An 18,670-nucleotide genomic window follows, 5' to 3' on the forward strand; every position below is an offset into this window, starting at 1 on the left:
CCAATAGAGAATTTTCGGGGCGTTATTTTTTTGTAGAATAGAAAAACCTTTTAAATAACATTTAAATTCCTTTTGACAGTGAAGAAATGATTGGGACCAATCAAAACAAATCTACTGGTAAAATATAATCAACTAAAAAGAATCAGTTTACGATAACACTGGTGAAATGTTTGCTCTAATCCAAATGAAAATACTGGTGATGTTGGTTCATCTAGGATCAGTTAGAATTTTTTATTTATTTGAGTGCTATGGTAGGATGCAATTGCATCTTCATACGACGCTCAACCTTAAAACCTATTTGTGAGTTTTTTCATGACTCATGTGTTCAATGGAAAGATAAAATGATGACTAGAATGGCCAATCTTGAAATGACTCGACGAGTAAAAAAGTCACATTTTCCATAATGAGCGAAATAATTAAGCAAGAGGAGATGTGACCTAAGTAACTTTGGAGATTGGTAACTGGATCAAAATCAAACGTTACTCTAAGGAAGTTTGAAGTACAACGGCAACCACCAACTGACAGATAAGAAACTTGGGAGAGTCTGAAAAAAAAACAAAACAAAAAAAACACAAAAACACGCTGTTTTCCTGTATTAGACTAGACAACATTTTACATGGATGCTCAAGGGAGGAAAGTCATTGTCTGTGACAATGGAACAGGGGTAACATTTTCTTTCTCATGATATCAGTGAATTTAGTTTGTAGCTCAGGCATCCAATGAGGAAAACATCATTTTGTGAAGTGATAGGACCAGATTGCTAACTTGACAGTGCAATATATATAAATCTTTGGTAAAATTCTACTTTAGCTACTTTTGGCTATCTTGGGAAGGGGTTAGGTTAGGACAATGAGACTTTCAGGGATGGGTCTACAGGCTAAAGTATGTCCCGGGAAGGTATTTTGAAGTACCTACCTCCACTCCTTCTCCCTCTAGAGGGTCATGAAATTTGCCTACATGACAGGTCTATACCCATAGAAATTTTGACAAAACAACATTTATGGGTCTACAGGCTAAAGTATGTCATGGGAAGATATTTTGAAGTACCCACCTCCACTCCTTCTCCCTCTAGTGGATCCTGACCTTTGATGACCTTTAAAAATCTATGTGTTATAGAAGTGAAACCTTGCAAAATAGATATTCTGCGTAAATAAGGTACAACACAATGGTTTTCAGCTTCTCAACTTTGCTCAATCCCAATTTATAAGGTTTTAAAGATATGCAAATACATTTCCTAAATTTTGAAAATAAACTATTTATATGTCTTAAAATTCTGCTCAAATAACTGAAATTGCATTTTCAGAGCTAAAGCCAGAGAAAAAGAAACTAATAACTGAAAATTAAGGTAAAATGTTGTTTTGTCAAAATTTCAATGGGTATAGACCTGTCATGTAGGCAAATTTCATGACCCCATTCACTTTAGTCCTAACTCAATAATATGATTTGGTAGATATTGACCCTGATTACGAACATAATAAGCATTTCTAACGGAAATGAATTTCAGCCCCCCCCCCCCCTAGAGGCTATATGCCAAGTCAGGGTTAGGTTAGTTATATAGGCTATAGGGGGGGGGGGCGGAAATTCATTTCCGATAGAAATGCTTATTATATTTGTAAGAAGCATAAAAATAGGCATCAAATGGTATATTCACTTTAGTCCTAACTCAATAATATGATTTTGTAGAACTTTACCCAAAAGGAAACATTAAGAAAACAATTCTTACTCCATAATAGGCTATGTAGAAAAATCCTAGTTAACACATTTTGTAGGGGGAGAGCCTTTATCATCACTTCTTTGCTTGTTTTTCCAGTTTTTCTAAGAAATTCATGAATTTCTTAGAGCCTATAGCCTATAGGCTATTCACAGAATAGCCTATATACCCCCACCCACCTAATGTGTAAATATATACATAGAATTGCATCCTCAATCTAAATATGACATCCATTTGCATCACAAATGAACTTTACCTTAATTTGCACTTTGGAGTGATTAAGGTCCATAGGCCTATAGGATCTGTTGTGCTCTGGGTCAATGATGGCAATAACTTTACTCCCATAGCCTATTAGCCATGTGGTGGATGTCCTTTTGTGAATAGGGTAAGATGCCCAGAAGGCATATAGCTAATGACCAATACAACAGTTAAATCACCATGAAATCTTGGTAAATATTTACCAAATCATATTATTGACTTACAAATAAAATGAATATACCACTCAATGCCTTTTTTTATGCTCTTTCCAAATATAATAATCATTTTTTGTCAGAAATGAATTTAACCCCCACCCCTATAGGCTATATACCAATTCAGGTTATATATTAGCACATTAGGGGGGGGGGTAAATTTTATTTTGGATGTAAATGGGAGGTAAGTTTAAACTTTCCCCAATCCCCCTAATGTGCAAATATATACCCTGAATTGGTATATAGGGGTGGGGGTAAAATTAATATCTGACAAAATGATAATTATATTTGGAAAGAGCATAAAAGAGGCATCAAGTGGTATATTCACTTTATTTGTAAGTCAATAATATGATTTGGTAAAAATTTACCAAAATCTCTAGGTGTTAAGGAAAAATATGGGCTCTTGAGAAGGAAATATGTTAAGAGAATAATTCTTACTCCATAATAGGCTATGCAGAAAAATGTTGGTTTCCAACTTTTGAATCCACTTCCAATAGCCTATACTTTACCCCAACAGCCCTAATGTGTAATTAGATAGCATACATTATCTATTTCCTAGGCTTATGTGTTTTTTTTTCACAATTTAGCTAGGATGAAGGTGAATCCATTTGCCTACTTGATGCCTTTTTTATGGATCACTCTTGGGGGACCAATAATCCCCAAAAATGCCTTTATATACACACTTATGGATCACTAATCACTTTTTGGGGAAAATATATTTTGAGCTGTTAAAGGGTTCAAAACAGCCTGTAGTGACTGGAAGTTTTAAAATGTGTTTCTAAAAAAACTGGTTAGTAAAAAAAATTACCATTTGTAGTCTTAATTCCATTGTAATCTTAATTGTAGTCTTCATTACCATTTCATTGGTCTTAATAGTAAAATGCTATTATGAAAACAAATTTACATAATTTTTTAAAAAAAAAGGCCTGAAATCCCTCTAAAATGACATCAGTTTTTCTTTTACATCATTTTCAAGGGGTTTCAGGCTCTTTTAACAAATTTCTGCAAATTTGTTTTCAAAATAACATTTTAAGGAAAATGATAATCACCATTCATGAATCAGCTACAAATGGCAGTTTTTCTCAGTAGACAGTTATTTTTTGAAATCTGTTTTTAAAATTTTTGTTACTATAGACTGTTTTACCTTTTGGGCCCCTTTAAGGGCTCAAAATATAATTTCCTTCAGAAGCAATTATTGGATTATGAAAGAACTTAAAAAAAAGGCATCAAGTGATATATTCACTTTCATTCAAGCAAAATTGTGTTGATAACTGCAAATTTACCTTTTTATGCTAGGAGTTGGGGGTCATTGGTAAAGTATAGTTGAAGCAACTTAAAAATGTGTTAACTACAATTTTTCTCCATATCATAAATTAAGAATTGTTTTTGTAACATTTCTGTTTCTCAAGATTTCCAATTGTGCATTAACACCATACCGTCTAGAAGTTGGATTTTTCCACCACTTAATTTGTCTAAATTTTCTTAATCAGAATAAGATTAGCTTGAATATTTTTTAAATTTTTGGATTAATTACATATCAAGATAATTAAGAACAAGACATATCCTTAGAATCAGAATTTTATCCTGAATCCAAATAAAACATTCATTTGTGATATAAATGAATGTTATATTTGAATTCAGGATGAAATTTTGATTTTAAAAGTATGTCTATTTCTTAGCTAACTCAATATGTAGTTAATTAGAAAATTTAATGAATATTTAAACCTTGAATAGCCTATTTTAGCAATAAAAATTGCTGTAATATTTTAAGTGCACTAATGGTCCATTGTAGACCCTAATCTTGGACACACATTTAAAGCTGTAGCCTAATCTGAATTAATGCTTTCCAATCTTTGACACAGGATATTGAACTTGGAACAGTTTCTAAATCATAGACAGGCTCAATTTTGGACAGATTTAGTCTAAGGACTCCCAGAAATCTCCTAACAAAGATAACAAGGCATATTGAATGTGAGTGGCATTGTCCTGTGTGTAAGGGGAACAAACAAGCAGAACTAATTGCACTAGACATCCAAAATGCCATTACCAAATCCCTTAAACTACTTCAACCAGTCTTAGCTGTCATCCAGGATTTTGATGTAAATATTAAAGAAGCTGTGAAAATACCTTTTAGTGAGTTTAAGTGTGAAATGATTGAAGATATGGATTATAGATTTCAAGCCATTAAAACATGGATAGATATTCTTGAGCAAACATCTGATGCTACCATTGACCAGGATTTTCTGAACAGTCTTTTAATCTCAAAGGTACAGGCTTTGAAAAGTGATCTTGATATCCATTTAGAGAACAAAATGAAGCAGTTGATAGTCAAAGATAGAGACAGGCAGAGGCACAAGCTGAACCTTGTTGTACTTGGAGTGCCAGCAAAACCAGATGATAGACAGTTTATCCAGCAGTATTTGTCCCAAGAATATAACTTCCCAAACATATCCATCATAAATCCCCATCACCTTGCTAATCCAATTAACTCAAACCCACCCATACTTTTCGCTGTTGTGAACCTTGCAACAAAGAAAGAAATTCTCCAGAAGTTGTATAAAACAACAGGAACTGGCAGAATTCAGTTCAGAAATAACATGTCCAAAGCAGACCAGACTAAAATAGCAGAACTGTATGAAGAGATCAAAGCTTAGTGAGCAAATGGCAAGATAGATACTGCAATTTGGGATGGCAAAATTATATTTATAAAATAAACTTTCTACATCCTGCCCCTCCAACTCAGATGGAGCTTTAAGTGGGCAGCCAAAACTTGTACATAGTTTCTCTTCCAGTGCATTATTAAACATAAATGATACTTTTGCTTGCAGGGTGTTGAATTACAGTTTTTTCAGTGCTAAACCGGAACAAAACATTGAGTTGCCAAGTTCTAAAAGATCATCAGCCCCCTCTGATAGTTGAAGCTGTGAGAATATTAGTTGCCTTACTGTTATCTTCAGCAATGTTCAAGAAATTAAGTGTGTTATTACATCAGGCACTTCAGACATTTACACCTTCTGTGAAAAGAAACTCACAAGGACTACTATCCCTCTAACAGAACAGCACATACAGAATAGTCAGCAACCTATCAAAGCAGGAAGGAAGGAGAATCATCCTGTACATCCCAGAAACTTTCCAGGTAGGAAATATTAAAAGTGATTCTGATTATGAGCCTTATTTAGAACAAGGGTGGATGTCAATAAACCTACCTGGTGAACCAACTCATATTGGTACAATTTGCAGAAGTCCAAGTTCCCCTAATTTAGAGTGGTCCTTCTATGAAGTTGTAAAATCAATTGATGGACAAGTTATGCTGGCAGGAAATCTTCTCATAGTTGGGGATTTTAACTTATCTTACATTCAATGGACAAATGACTGCAGTTATTCTGGACAGACATCAGTTGAACCATTTTTTGAGTTATCTAGCTAACAATTCACTTTACCAATCTGCAAACTTTCCAACTAGGTACCAGGATGGTGAAACATATTGATTTGATTGCTTTGCTTGCTTTGCTTTTGTGTTGTTTGCTTATGCTTATGCACTTTATTTATAGGTGTTGGGTCTCCATTAAATAATTGAATTCTACTTTTGACTCCAAAGATAGAATACGTTACATGGTGTCAGAATGGACAGCACACCCTATCCAACAATTGATTGGTTGTCAGCCAATCTCAAAGCCTCGTGGAAGCGATTTCGCCAGCATGCTGAACTGATGTTCACAGGACCCTTGTCCGGAAAAGCCGATGCTGTGAAGTGCTCCTACTTGCTGATATGGGTTGGAGAAAAAGGACAAGATATATTCAACACATTCCAGATTCCAGAAGTAGACAAAAATAAAGTGGATGTATATCTGAGAAAATTCAATGAGCATGTTGAACCCAGTTCCAATCCCATATTTTCCCGATTCGTTTTTCACAAACGAAATCAGAAAGAAGGAGAGACAATTGAATCATAAGTAACATCTCTGAAGTTACTGACCCTTGATTGTAGTTTCGGAGATAGTTCGGACGAAATAGTGAGAGACAAGCAGATGTTTGGAGTACAGAGTGACCGGATAAGAGAAAGACTATTGAGTGAAGGTGGACTGCTTACAATGGCAAAATCTATTGATATTAGCCGTGCAATTGAAACAGTTGTGGAGACCCATGCACAGATGAGAAATGAACAAAGTACTAGTGCTGTAAAGCAAGAAGTGGGAGCCACACGCAAAAAAAAAGTGTTACTTCTGTGGGAACCAGTACTCCCACGAACACAAATGCCCCGCAAAAGGGAAGATCTGTTCCAAGTGTTGGAAGCCAAATCATTTTGCAAAGGTTTGCAAAAGCAGGTGTGTCAACGAAATTGAAGCCCTGCAAGTTGATAACGAAGGAAACAATGAATACTTCATCGAGTCTGTTGACAGCAGAACCGATTCAGTCCAAAAGCCGATGATTAAAGTTAACTTACCTGAATACCAACGAGAAATAACCTTCAAAATTGATACAGGGGCTGATGCAAACGTTCTCCCAGCAAGTGAATTTAGATCCCTAAAACCAAGACCTACCTTGCTTCCCAACAAAGATATCCTGACAAGCTACAGTGGATGCACCCTTGAAGTACTTGGAATTGCACAGATTGTGATTCAGTATAAGGACCAAGAACCGCAGGTTCATGTGTTTCATGTTGTTGAAACCCACAAAGGACCAATCCCTAGTAGACAAACGAGCAAACAGATGAACTTAATCAAGTTTGTGCTTAGCATGTCATGTAGCATGACTGAAGACCCAGCCACGGTTTCAACCAGACCTGAAGTACGACAGATCCTCGAGGAATATGATGATGTCTTCCAAGGTATTGGGACGTTGCCCGGAAATTGTTACATTTACTTGAAGGAAGGATCTGTTCCGACAGTCCAGCAACCAAAAAGAGTTCCGTATGCCCTTCAGCCGAAGCTAAAAGAAGAACTAGACAGATTACAAAATCTTGGCATCATAGAGAAGGTACAAAACCCGACAGACTGGGTGAATTCGATTGTCCTTGTAAAGAAACCAGACAGAAAAATCCGAATTTGTCTAGATCCAGTGGACTTAAACAAATGTATCAAGCGTCCTTACCACCCTATTCCTAGCTTTGATGATGTAGCAGTGAGATGTGCTGGAGCAGAAAGATTTTTCAAAACCGATGCTAGAAATGGTTACTGGTCAATGGTTTTAGACGAGGACTCTGCTGACCTCACTACATTCAGCACAACATTCGGAAGATACCGCTAAAAGAGATATCCTTTTGGGCTCATATCAGCCCAGGATGAGTACCAAAAACAAATGGAAGAGGCGTTCGAAGGTATTGACATTGGTCTGATTGTAGATGATGTTGCTGGAATGGCTGAAAGTACAACAGATCATGATAGGAAACTAAGGACAGTTATGCAGAGGGCTCGTGAAAAAGGCATCAAGTTTAATAAAGAGAAATGCCTTTTCGATGCCGTAGCCATTCCCTACTTTGGACATATACTGACAAAGGGAGGTATGGAACCAGACCCTAACAAAATTCGGGCAATGAAAGAAATGCCAGCCCCCAAGAACAAAGATGAATTGCAGACTCTTCTAGGGATGTACAACTATTTGTCAAGGTACATTCCCTGCCTCTCTACCCTAAACCAGCCACTTAGGGACCTGGCCAAAGCAAAGGAGTTCAAGTGGAAAGTAGTACACAACGATGCCCAAGTCAAAATCCAGGAAGCCATTTGCAGCAATCTCGCCTATTTTGATACCAAAAGTGCCCAGGTGGAAGTGATAACAGAGGCATCACAACATGGGCTAGGTGCTCAACTGGTTGCGGATCACGCCACAGTAGCCTTTGCTTCTATATCTCTTAGTGACACAGAAAAACGGTACTCACAAATTGAGAAGGAGCTTCTGGGAGTTGTGTTTGCCTGCACGCATTTCCATCAATATATTTGTGGTAGAAAGTTCACTGTGACAACGGATCACAAACCTTTAGAGGCGATATTGTCCAAACCAATAAATAGGGCACCCCACCAATTGCAAAGAATGACGCTAGTGCTACAGTAGTATGAACTGTCATTCCAGTATTGTCCCAGCAAAGAAATCCCGGTAGCTGATGCCTTATCACAAATGCACTTACCTGACCAAGACCCAGAAATTCAAATTGAAGGAGAAGTAGCCATCCATGCATTCTTTAGAGATATTCCAGTAAGCAGAAACAAACTAGAACAAGTCCGTGAGGAAACCCTAAGAGATGTTGAGCTGAAAACACTGTCAGACATCATCAAATCTGGCTGGCCTAACGACCAAAGAGATGTACCATCTATCGTTCTTCCATTCTGGAACTACAGAGACGAGCTGGTTATCAATGATGGTATTATACTGAAAGGCGAACGCATTGTTGTGCCTAAGGCACTGCGTGGAGACATACTGCAACAGCTTCATTCGTCACACGTTGGCATTGTGAAAACAAAAGAAAGAGCTCGTAGCTCTGTATTTTGGCCTAACATCACGAAAGATATCACGCAACTAGTATCTGGTTGCGAAATATGCGCCATGCATCAAATGGATCAACAGAAAGAGCCATTGATATCCTCAGAGGTTCCCCAGTATCCATTCCAACACGTGGGCCTGGACATCTTTACATTCAGTGGTATGGAATACCTAATCACCGTAGACTATTATAGTAGATTTTTCAAGGTGGATAAACTTGCCATTTCAAACTCACAGCAAGTGATCTCAAAATTAAAAATGTATTTCGCCAGATATGGTATACCAGAGAAGATTACTTCAGACAATGGGCCACAATTCAGCTCGGAGCAGTTTCGAATGTTTGCAGCATCCTGGGATATCAACCACGTCACATCAAGTCCCCGATACCCACAGTCCAATGGGATGAGCAAGAAGGCGGTCCAGACGGCAAAACGGATCATGACAAAAGCGACAGAAAGCTGAACAGATCCATACATCGCATTGCTGGAATACCGAAACACCCCAGTTGATGGAGCATATACACCGGTTCAGCTGCTCATGAGCAGGAAAACCCAGTCGATGGTCCCAGCGCTGCCATCCCATCTGCAGCCGAAAATAATTGCGAAGCCAGTTTTCGAGAAAGCTAGAGAGAAAGCTCAGTCTAGACAGCAGAGAGCTTACAACAAGAACGCCAAAGAGCTGAAAGAATTGAGCATAGGAGAGAAAGTATGGGTGAAATTTGACAAGAGTAGTAGATTGCGCAAGGGCGAAGTCGAGAAAAAGTTGAGACAACAAGAGCACTCTTACCTGGTGCGTCTGCAAGACGACAGTATTCTTCAGAGAAACAGGCGCCACCTACGTCACAGATCAGAACCAGTTATAGCCAAGCCGGCGCCTATACCATCCCACTCATTACATGCAGGCCGTGTTACCCAGTGCCCCAAACTACATACTTACCCGGATGGAACAGCGACAGTTGGAGCTAATACGACGCCTGTTGCAGATCGATCCAGTGCCGAATTGAACAGCAGTACTGACGAGGAAACCCCGTCAGTAGTTGAAGATGATGATTTCACCGTAGCCAAAAGGCCAAACATCAGGGGGAGGAGGAAAGAGCATTAAGTCTACGATGTCAGTCAACTACTGATACAGTCATACCCCCTGTGACCAACGCTGAAGCCCCGCCAGATGCAGGAAGAGTCACTCGCTCAGGTAGACTTTCCAAACCACCTGCGCGTATGAAACTGAGTATTGATCGTCACGTTGATATCCACCTCCGTCCAGTCTGGCAGTGATGGAAGCCATTTCTACATGAGAAAGAAGATGAAACATATTGATTTGATTGCTTTGCTTGCTTTGCTTTTGTGTTGTTTGCTTATGCTTATGCACTTTATTTATAGGTGTTGGGTCTCCATAAAATAATTGAATTCAACTCTTGACTCCAAAGATAGAATACGTTACAGATGGTCAGCAACTGCCATTATTGGACCTTGTAATAGTAGGTGACCATGAAGGAAATTTAGCCCCACGGCCATCTTTTGGTGCAAGCAATCACACTGCTATACAATGTTCCCTTAGACTATACCCTTAAAAACCAGTTTTTACTAAACATGTACATGGAGATAACTATCTAATCAGGCAAGAGTTGGCAGGGTGTGATTGGTCCTTTATCACTGAGGATGATGTTGATAAATCATGGAATATGATAAAGAAAATACTGCTAGAGGTCTCAGAGAAAAATAATGCAGTATGATGGGTTTGCAAATCTAAAACACTACCATTCATTACCAAAGAAATAAAAAGAAAAAGCATTAGGGATTGTATGAACAGAATATACATAATAAGAATCAGGCATGGATCTAGAACAAAATTGAGAGGGGGGAGGGGCAAAATGACGAAGGTGCCAAAAATTGACTGAAGTGATAAATTTATTCTAAAAAAAGAGTTAAAAAAAAACAGCGAAAGACGGCACAAGAAAAAAATCTTGGGAGGGGGGGGCCTGGATCCGCCAGTGATAAGAATTACTATACAAAAAATACTAAGGCATGAAATCAAGTTGGAAATCAATCCAAAAAGCTATTTGAATATCATGAGGAGGCTATAGCAGCAGCAAGCAAGTCAAATCCAAAACGCTTTTGGAATTATTCATCAGCCCATAAACCTGGCAGACACTTGGTTACTCAACTAAAAAACAATGACTGTGTAGTAGACAACTCAAAAGAATTTGCTAATGCTGTAAATAGGTAGTTTATATCTGTATTTACTCCACCCAATAATGCACTTCTTCCAATCCCTCCCCCCCCCCACCTAAACCATCATAACCCTTATGCAATAACAGTCAATAGGGTTGATGTAGAGACATACCTAAAAAAAGTTGAGCCTAAACAAATCATTGGGACCTGATGGTGCACACCCAAGGCTTCTAAAAGAATTGCATGTTGAATGGTTGAGCATGCTCACTCTACTTTTTCAGAAATCCCTTGGCAAAAAGTGTATCCCACAAGATTGGTGCAGAGCACAGATAACCCCCATACACAAGGGTGGTAGCAAAGAGGACATAAGTAATTACCAACCAATCAGTATCATCTCTTCAGTTGGGAAGCTTCTAGAAGTCATTATTAACACTGTAATCCTGAAACACTTAAAAACCAATAAACTATCCTCATCATGTTGACATGGCTTTAGGTCTGGTCAGTCAGTTAAACACATCTGATTGATACTTACAATTATGTCACCAATTTTCTGGACCAGGGGTCCCCTGTTGACATTATACTACTGGATTTGGCAAAGGTATTTGACAAAGTCTGCCATAAAAGACTTCAAATCAAGCTCCAAGGCATTGGGGTGAATCCAATACTAGGCAGGTACCATCCAAGGTGCATGCATAGACATGAAAAATTACACATTCATGAAAATTATGAATTAAGTTCAATTATGGATTCCAAAAATAATAGCACAAAATGTATAAAATAAGGACTCTTATATTCAAATATGTACGCAACATTTACCTTAGTTACCTTAAATCACAGCTTGGAGCGAAATTAAGGATTTTATCCTTGTAATGCTCTGTTATGACTTCTATGGGTTGTTTGCTAAATTTTGGCTGAGGACTCGGCAGATTCCTAGCTATAAAGAAACTCTAGCTGTAGCCTTTCTTTGTCTAGATTTTTCTTGAATGCACCTGTTGAATCAGCAGCCTCTGTATCTTCAGAGAGTAAATTCCACAAGTGTGTTACTTGTTGGCTGAACAAATGACTTCTTTCTTGGACTAAGGAGAGTTTCTTTAAGATTTTTTTGGAATGACCTCTAGTCACAGAACGTTCTGGGGGGGGGGGGGGTAAGGAGACAAGGGGGAACATTTCTGGAAATAATTTTGTGGCTCATTATCCTGTCACCATGTTTCCCCTGGTATGCAGTAGGAAGAGTAGGAAGCTTCAAGTGACGTAAACGCTCTTTGTATGGCTGAACAAATGACTTCTTTCTTGGACTAAGGAGAGTCCAAGAACTCTCCTTAGTTGAACTCCTTAGTCTCCTTGCCCTTTGTTGAACTCTTTCTAGAATTTCTTTGTCCTTCTTGAAATAGGGTGACGCCAGGGACATTCCAACCTCTAGGCGTAGGCGAACTAGTGCCTTGTAGAGCTTCATAAACACACTTGGGTGTCTGCAAGAGATAGTCCTAGAGATTTGGTCAGACTTGCCCTCTAGATGTTTGTGCATAAGAGTGCTTTCTTTTGGGCAATCAGCTGGGAAATTTTTGTATCCTCATCTCTAAGTTACTCATCACTGTATAACAAATGGAGCTATTGCATATTGTTGGAATTTGAGGGTTTGAATCCTATATTTTTTACAAAAATTTATGATATTGCTGGGATTAAGGATGAACACCCATTCTATTGTGCATGGCAATTTTACTTATTTTGAGGCTCAGTCTGCCTCTTTATTACCATTGAAATATGTGATTTAAAGCTATTGAATTTGGTTTTGTCTTTTGGATGCAAAGATTCAAAAACTTAAAGATTGCAAATGAAACCTTTTTGGCATTCTGATATCATTGCAATGGGCAATATCTTGCATGGCCTTAGGACTTTTTAGCTCAAAATAGATTTAATAGACTCAATGTACCTCCCTGGAGCACAGTATATATCTAACTGAAAAACCTTAAGGGAGTAGGTGGGGCAGAGAAGACTTCCTCTTTGAATCAGCATTTTCGTGGAATGGGGAGAAGAGTCCTTTGTGCAAATCTCAGGGATGAATTCCCCCTTCTCTAAGTATCTTTGACAAAATTTTTTTTTTTAGTGTAGAAGAGTCAACCATTAGAAAAAGTTGCTAATCCACTATTTTTTTTCAGGCAAATTTCAGGAGAGGGCTTTCTATGTTTATCCTCTGTGTGCTGGTCTTTCCTTTTTTGCTCCATGTTTGATACAATTTTACAACTACTTTTAATGGACAATAATTTGGGCTTGATACACACTGTATATTTGGAAACCTTCAATTTAAAAAGAGCTTTTGACTAAGAACAGTATTGAAAAGTCTAACCAGAAAACTTGGGAGCCAAATCTAGGCATTGCTTCTCTGTTTGCTTTGATGATATAGACAAACCCTCCCCTCTCGTGATCAGGATGGGCATTGACAACCATAGAATTTCTTGTATTTTTCTTTGTCAAATATCACGCTACTATAAACGTTTTATAATTCATATTTTCAAATAAATGTATCTGAATTTGAATTATTAGTTGTTTTTGTTTTGAAGTTAAAGCTTATCAAATAAAGGGATGACCACTTCTAAGATTGGTCTAAAGAACCCATCAAAGGATAATTTTAGTTGAGAATACCAATTTGTAATCTTTTCCTGCACAAAAATGGAGTCTGATACCAGCCCCCCCCCCACCCCTCTGGCCATTCACCTAAAATTTTTATCTGATGATTATACCTATGCAAATGATTATATATTGCTTATATTGTTTTGCAGTTTGTCAAATGTGGATATGCTGGAAGCAATTTTCCTGCTTATATTTTTCCATCAATGGTTGGGCGTCCTATCATTAGAGCCACAAACAAAATAGGTGATATTGAAGTAAAAGTAAGTTGTATTACTCTTTATGGTCTTTTTCTATTAATCAACCACCTTTTTCATGGTTGCAATCTGAACATGTTCTTGGCATCTATGTTTTTTGGGGTGGTGATTCAATAACATATTGTAATTTTCTTAAACTGCTTCTTTTTTGTTTCAATAGAAAATGAAAGTTTAAAAGTACAATTTTTTGGTGTTACTAAATTAAAGAATTATTCTTTAGCAGATTAAGTCTATTCTTGGCAAATTTTCAGTCTTGCATGGACACTGTTAGGGTGTAGCTTTGAACTAGGATGTAGTGTAGCTGCCACAGGTTCTGATCTATAATCTATTCAGAATGACCTTGACAATCTTGGAAGTTGGGCTGATACATGGCTCCTTGCCTTGGATGTTTGTAAATGTCATGTGATCTATATGATAACAATAATCAACACCAGAAATATTGCCTCCATGGCAACCTCCTTTCTTCACTTTCTGAAGAAAGAGTTCTTGGAGTCATTGTTGATAATAAATTGAATTTTAGTACCTATGCCAAGAGTTTGTTGTCATCTGCCATTTAATCCATTTGTTTTGTCAAATGAACAATCTCAAGCCAGTCTTATAAAAAAGGAAATAAATGAGAAGATTTTTCTGGGCAAGGAACTGAATGCTTAAAGAACAAAGTTTTAAGTCATCATTGATTAAACTATAAAAGCCTTAGAGCAAAACTAGATTTTGACTTTTTAAACATATTTTAAGTTCTAATCTTTGTGCAGAACATAATTTTTATTATAGGGTATGATCAGGGGCATACCCAGCTTGCTGCCCCCCAAATTTTTTGGCATTTGGTAAAAAATTACCGAAATTCAGCAAAATTCTTGATTTCTGCAGAAAATTCGGCATAAATCAGGTAGCAATTCGGTAAAATGTATGAAGATTGCCCCCCCCCCATTGAAATGAGGATCGGGACGCTCCTGGGTATGATGATAAGCTTTTGAAACTTACATGTATCATGACTATAACTTGTAGCCAGCTATTTAGTACTTCCATCAGAAAAACATGTTCTTTTTCACTTTTTTTAATATTCCAAACTTTGACCCATGATTTGAAAAGGTAAATTAAGTACCAGTACTTGTAAAGATTTTAATGTGATATATCTTTACATTGGGACTTTTTGGGAGGGTGTATATTGGGGGGGGACTTGTGTAGTTGTGTTGGCCTCAGGCTGCTTGCTGCTGCAGTGAGTTGTTAGTATTAATTGTATCTTTATATGATTCATTAAAGTTAGAACCATAATAGTAAACAAATTCCTAATAATATAAAGTAGTATATTGGTAATACTAAATATTTTGGATGCAAGACCTTCGTGATTAAAAAACAAAACTTACAAATAAAATCGCCCTCCCCTAGAATTCGAAAAATTACACTTTGGCCCCCCCCCCCCTCTCCTCCCACATCTTCGTGAATTGACGCCCCTACTGATGTCCCTCTTAGGTTTCGATATTTTTGTACCTCTGACATCAGATGTTTGTACTGGTATTTTATGGGGAAATCACAAAATTTCTTGGGGTGGAATGTTTGAATTGATGTTTCTGAAGGAAAACATAGGGAATTTGCCATCAGTTTTTGATGAAATGTAGTCTATGTGTATATCTGTTTCAATATAGTAACTACTGGCAGTTTATTTGAAATGAGGAAATTTGTTTTAAGCTGGGCTGCTGCAGATACATTGAACTAAAAATATCGTTTTTTTTTTTTTTTTTAATTTGCCCGAGTTTCAATGAGAATATACAAACAAATCATTTACTATTTATGAAACTTAAGAAGATTGAAAAAGCTTTTAAATTGGTACAAAAAAAAAAAAAAAAAAAAAAAAAAAAAAAAAAAAAAAAAATAGAAACGACTCTCAATTAAAAAGACAGTTTGTAAATTTATACTGCCGGAATCGTGTTCTGGCTCTGATGCACTCTTGAACCCCACCTATCTTATAAACACTTAGCCTACTACTAAAAGGGCTCCCAATGTCCGACCCTCCTAGGGAAGTTCTGACTTTTTTTGGATTTAAAAGCAGATTCTTATTTTTATCCCTTTGGCCTCTCCTGAAGGGAGAGGGGGCTCCCAATGACTTCCTCGCAGGACCAAATCTTTGTGTATTTACGAAAAAAGGGTTAAAAAGTATTTAATCTATGTATTAAGAGTTCTTAAGCTTCATCATTTTAAATCAATTAGTTTCTTAAAGATCATTGATAAGACTAGATACAAATTTTTTATCTAATGCTGCAATAAACATAAACATTATACCCTAAAAACTGCAGCAAGAATTAGAGTTTGAACCAGTGGCGTAATTTCGTCAAAATCCTGGAGGGGGAGGGGGCAAAGTTGCAGCCAAATTTCCCAAATCAAGTGAAAATAACAGTAAAAACTGACAAATGATCCATATATTATCATAACAGCAAAGATATACTAGAGAAAACTGACCTGTTTCTCTGGATACTTAAATTATGCAGGCTCATCTTAATTTGACAAGATTTTTTGCAGAAACTACATCGCTAGGGGGGAAAACTGAGGTCTGGTTAAATGTTCAGACATTTTCGTAATTTTCAATTTCCGTTTTCATAGTCAATATTCAGATGGACTCTCGCTATATCCTCCTCCCACTATGTGCATTCATGATTATTTCTAATCCAGACTACTAAGTTTTACAGTTTTGTATTTATCACTACACCATATTAAATTTGTGTTATTCTTTTCTAGGATCATGTAATCAATGTAACTATCTTATGGTAATATTTGCCTGTATTGTGTCTTTGTTTTAAACCTGTTAACATATTTCTTTTTTTTAACATTAGGATTGCATAACCACTCCCGTAAGTTTACATTAACCATGTATAATCCCAATTTATTTACATTCTATTGTTTGGTTTATGATTGGCTTCAATTTACCTCCATTTTGCTTCTTTATATATTTTTTTTACCTTCATAAACCACCCAAACATTGTCCTGTATGGAAATTACAATATTTGAGAAGGCGTTGAGTAGTCAAACACGGGTTTCATAGAAGAGCTGGATTCGTTTGTACACTTTTTAACAAGATCCAATCTCTTCAGTATGGGGGTTGGGGCTCTGTCTTTTTTTTGTGGAATCAAACAATTTGTATTTTAGGGTAACTTTGATACAGTAAATAGAAGAGATATGCTAAAATCAATTTTGAGTTTGATCTTAAAATATACTTTTTTTTGTATTTTTGACACCCACCATTCCCCTGAAAACTGGAAAAAAAGGTCGGCACTGCCTTAGCACTCACGCGGTACTTTAAGCAAATTAGTGTATATAAGTAAAAAAAAAAAATAATTAAGAAAAAATAAAGACGCTCTTTTGCCTTCTGGACAGTCAATAATATAAATTTTCACGACACATTTTAAGTACATCCTAAGCATGTCTCCTTAACCTACTTAGCTAACAGGCCTTATACACCTTCTTCTTTGATGAATATTAACATTCAAAATCTATCCTAAAATTACCAAAGTTAACATAGATATTTAATTAAACTACATAAATAAAAATATAATGTTACTTCAATGTAAGTTGTAGTCATTTTCCTTAAATTACAAACATTTTTTAATAGTAGAAGCTGGAACATAATGTAACCAACACTGCGGCATAATGAAAGAGTAAAACGTGAATAATCTGCTTGTATGAATAATCCCTTTCCAGACAAACTTTCTTTAATACGGTATTTACAAGATTATATTTAAATATAAAAACTTAAGATTTCAACATAAGTATCTGAGGGTGGCGAATGAATCTTTTGTAGATTTTCAATATTTGATATTTGAGCAGATTCTTGGAAGTTTTGTTTACCTAGATCTACTTCTTTCTTTTAAATTTCAAAGAAAGTTGCCCAGAAAGCAATTTCTACCCTGCTAGTTTCTCAATGCTTGGCATATATGTTGTTTGGTTTTGGCTTGAATTGAAATAGTTTTGTTCTTTTTGCAAAGTTTTTAGTTTTAGACAACCCCTTTCTTTGCCCAACCATTAATTTACAGACTGGAATAATTAATTTGGCATCTTAATTTGCGCAATATTGCTCCCTTGAATTCAAATCTAGAAGACTAATTTAGAATATTACAAGTCTTATTTAGTGGACGATTATATTTGTTGCTTCTATTTGCTTCTCCTTTCTGCTAGCTGCCTGATGAGCCAAATTACAAATTGCTTTTGCTTTACTAAATTAACCTTAACCTAAAAGGAAGAAGATGAAATTTTGATTCGTCTTGCTGTTGGATGGGAAGATCTTAATATGAGAAATTTAAAGTACTTCTTCTATAAATGTACGCAACGATCCTTACAATTTTTAATTTGGCTCGTGTTTGTTCTTTTATTATTTATTTCTATTCTGTTCTATAAAGCTTTATCAATTAGGTTTGAAAACTAAAAACCACCTTGACAAAGCAAGCAGTCATTTAAATATATACCGCAATACACGGTATTTGAATATTAGCTCCTTCCGTGTAAAAATACTTAATGGTGAACTTATTTTTACCTAAGCAATTCTAAATAAGTTTTGTACACCACATTTAGCAGCTTAAAACAGGAGTTAGAAAATGAACTGAAAACAATCTTAAGTACTGAACAAATGTTAGAATCTGAAATGTATTTCTTAGCAGCTTTAAATTAGAATTAAGAATTAAGCAGCTAAATCAAAATCAGAATTAATCAGAAAGCAGAATTCTGATTTGATCAGATTTAAGAAGCTTAAAATCGGAGGCAGAATAAAGCAACTCTAAATAAGTTTTATACAACACATTTAGCAGCTTAAAACAGGAGTTAGAAAATGAACTGAAAAGAATCTTAAGTAGTGACAAATGTTAGAATCTGAAATGTATTTTTTAGCAGCTTTAAATTAGAACTAAGAATTAAGTAGCTAAATCAAAAGCAGAATTAATCATAAAGCAGAATTCTGATTTGACCAGATTTAAGAAGCTA

At 36.4% G+C, this 18,670-nt stretch overlaps 1 protein-coding gene across 2 annotated transcripts in view; it reads left to right on the forward strand.

Annotated features, from left to right (window-relative positions):
* Nucleotides 1-512: 512 nt before the first annotated feature.
* Nucleotides 513-18,670, forward strand: part of Arp2 (Actin-related protein 2) — a 66,474-nt gene continuing 48,316 nt past the window's right edge. Inside the window, exons 1-3 of one of the 2 annotated variants that reach the window (XM_089092425.1) lie at nt 513-664; nt 13,604-13,714; nt 16,439-16,453. In XM_089092425.1, coding sequence (XP_088948551.1) covers nt 617-664; nt 13,604-13,714; nt 16,439-16,453 — 174 coding nt within the window. In that variant the 5' untranslated portion in view covers nt 513-616. The remainder of the gene's footprint in view (nt 665-13,603; nt 13,715-16,438; nt 16,454-18,670) is intronic. The other variant, XM_089092426.1, reaches the window with a different exon arrangement.

The sequence above is a fragment of the Artemia sp. Qi Xiang Cuo genome, chromosome 7 (assembly GCF_049724085.1).
Source record: "Artemia sp. Qi Xiang Cuo chromosome 7, ASM4972408v1, whole genome shotgun sequence".
Classification (NCBI taxonomy): Eukaryota; Metazoa; Arthropoda; class Branchiopoda; order Anostraca; family Artemiidae; genus Artemia; species Artemia sp. Qi Xiang Cuo.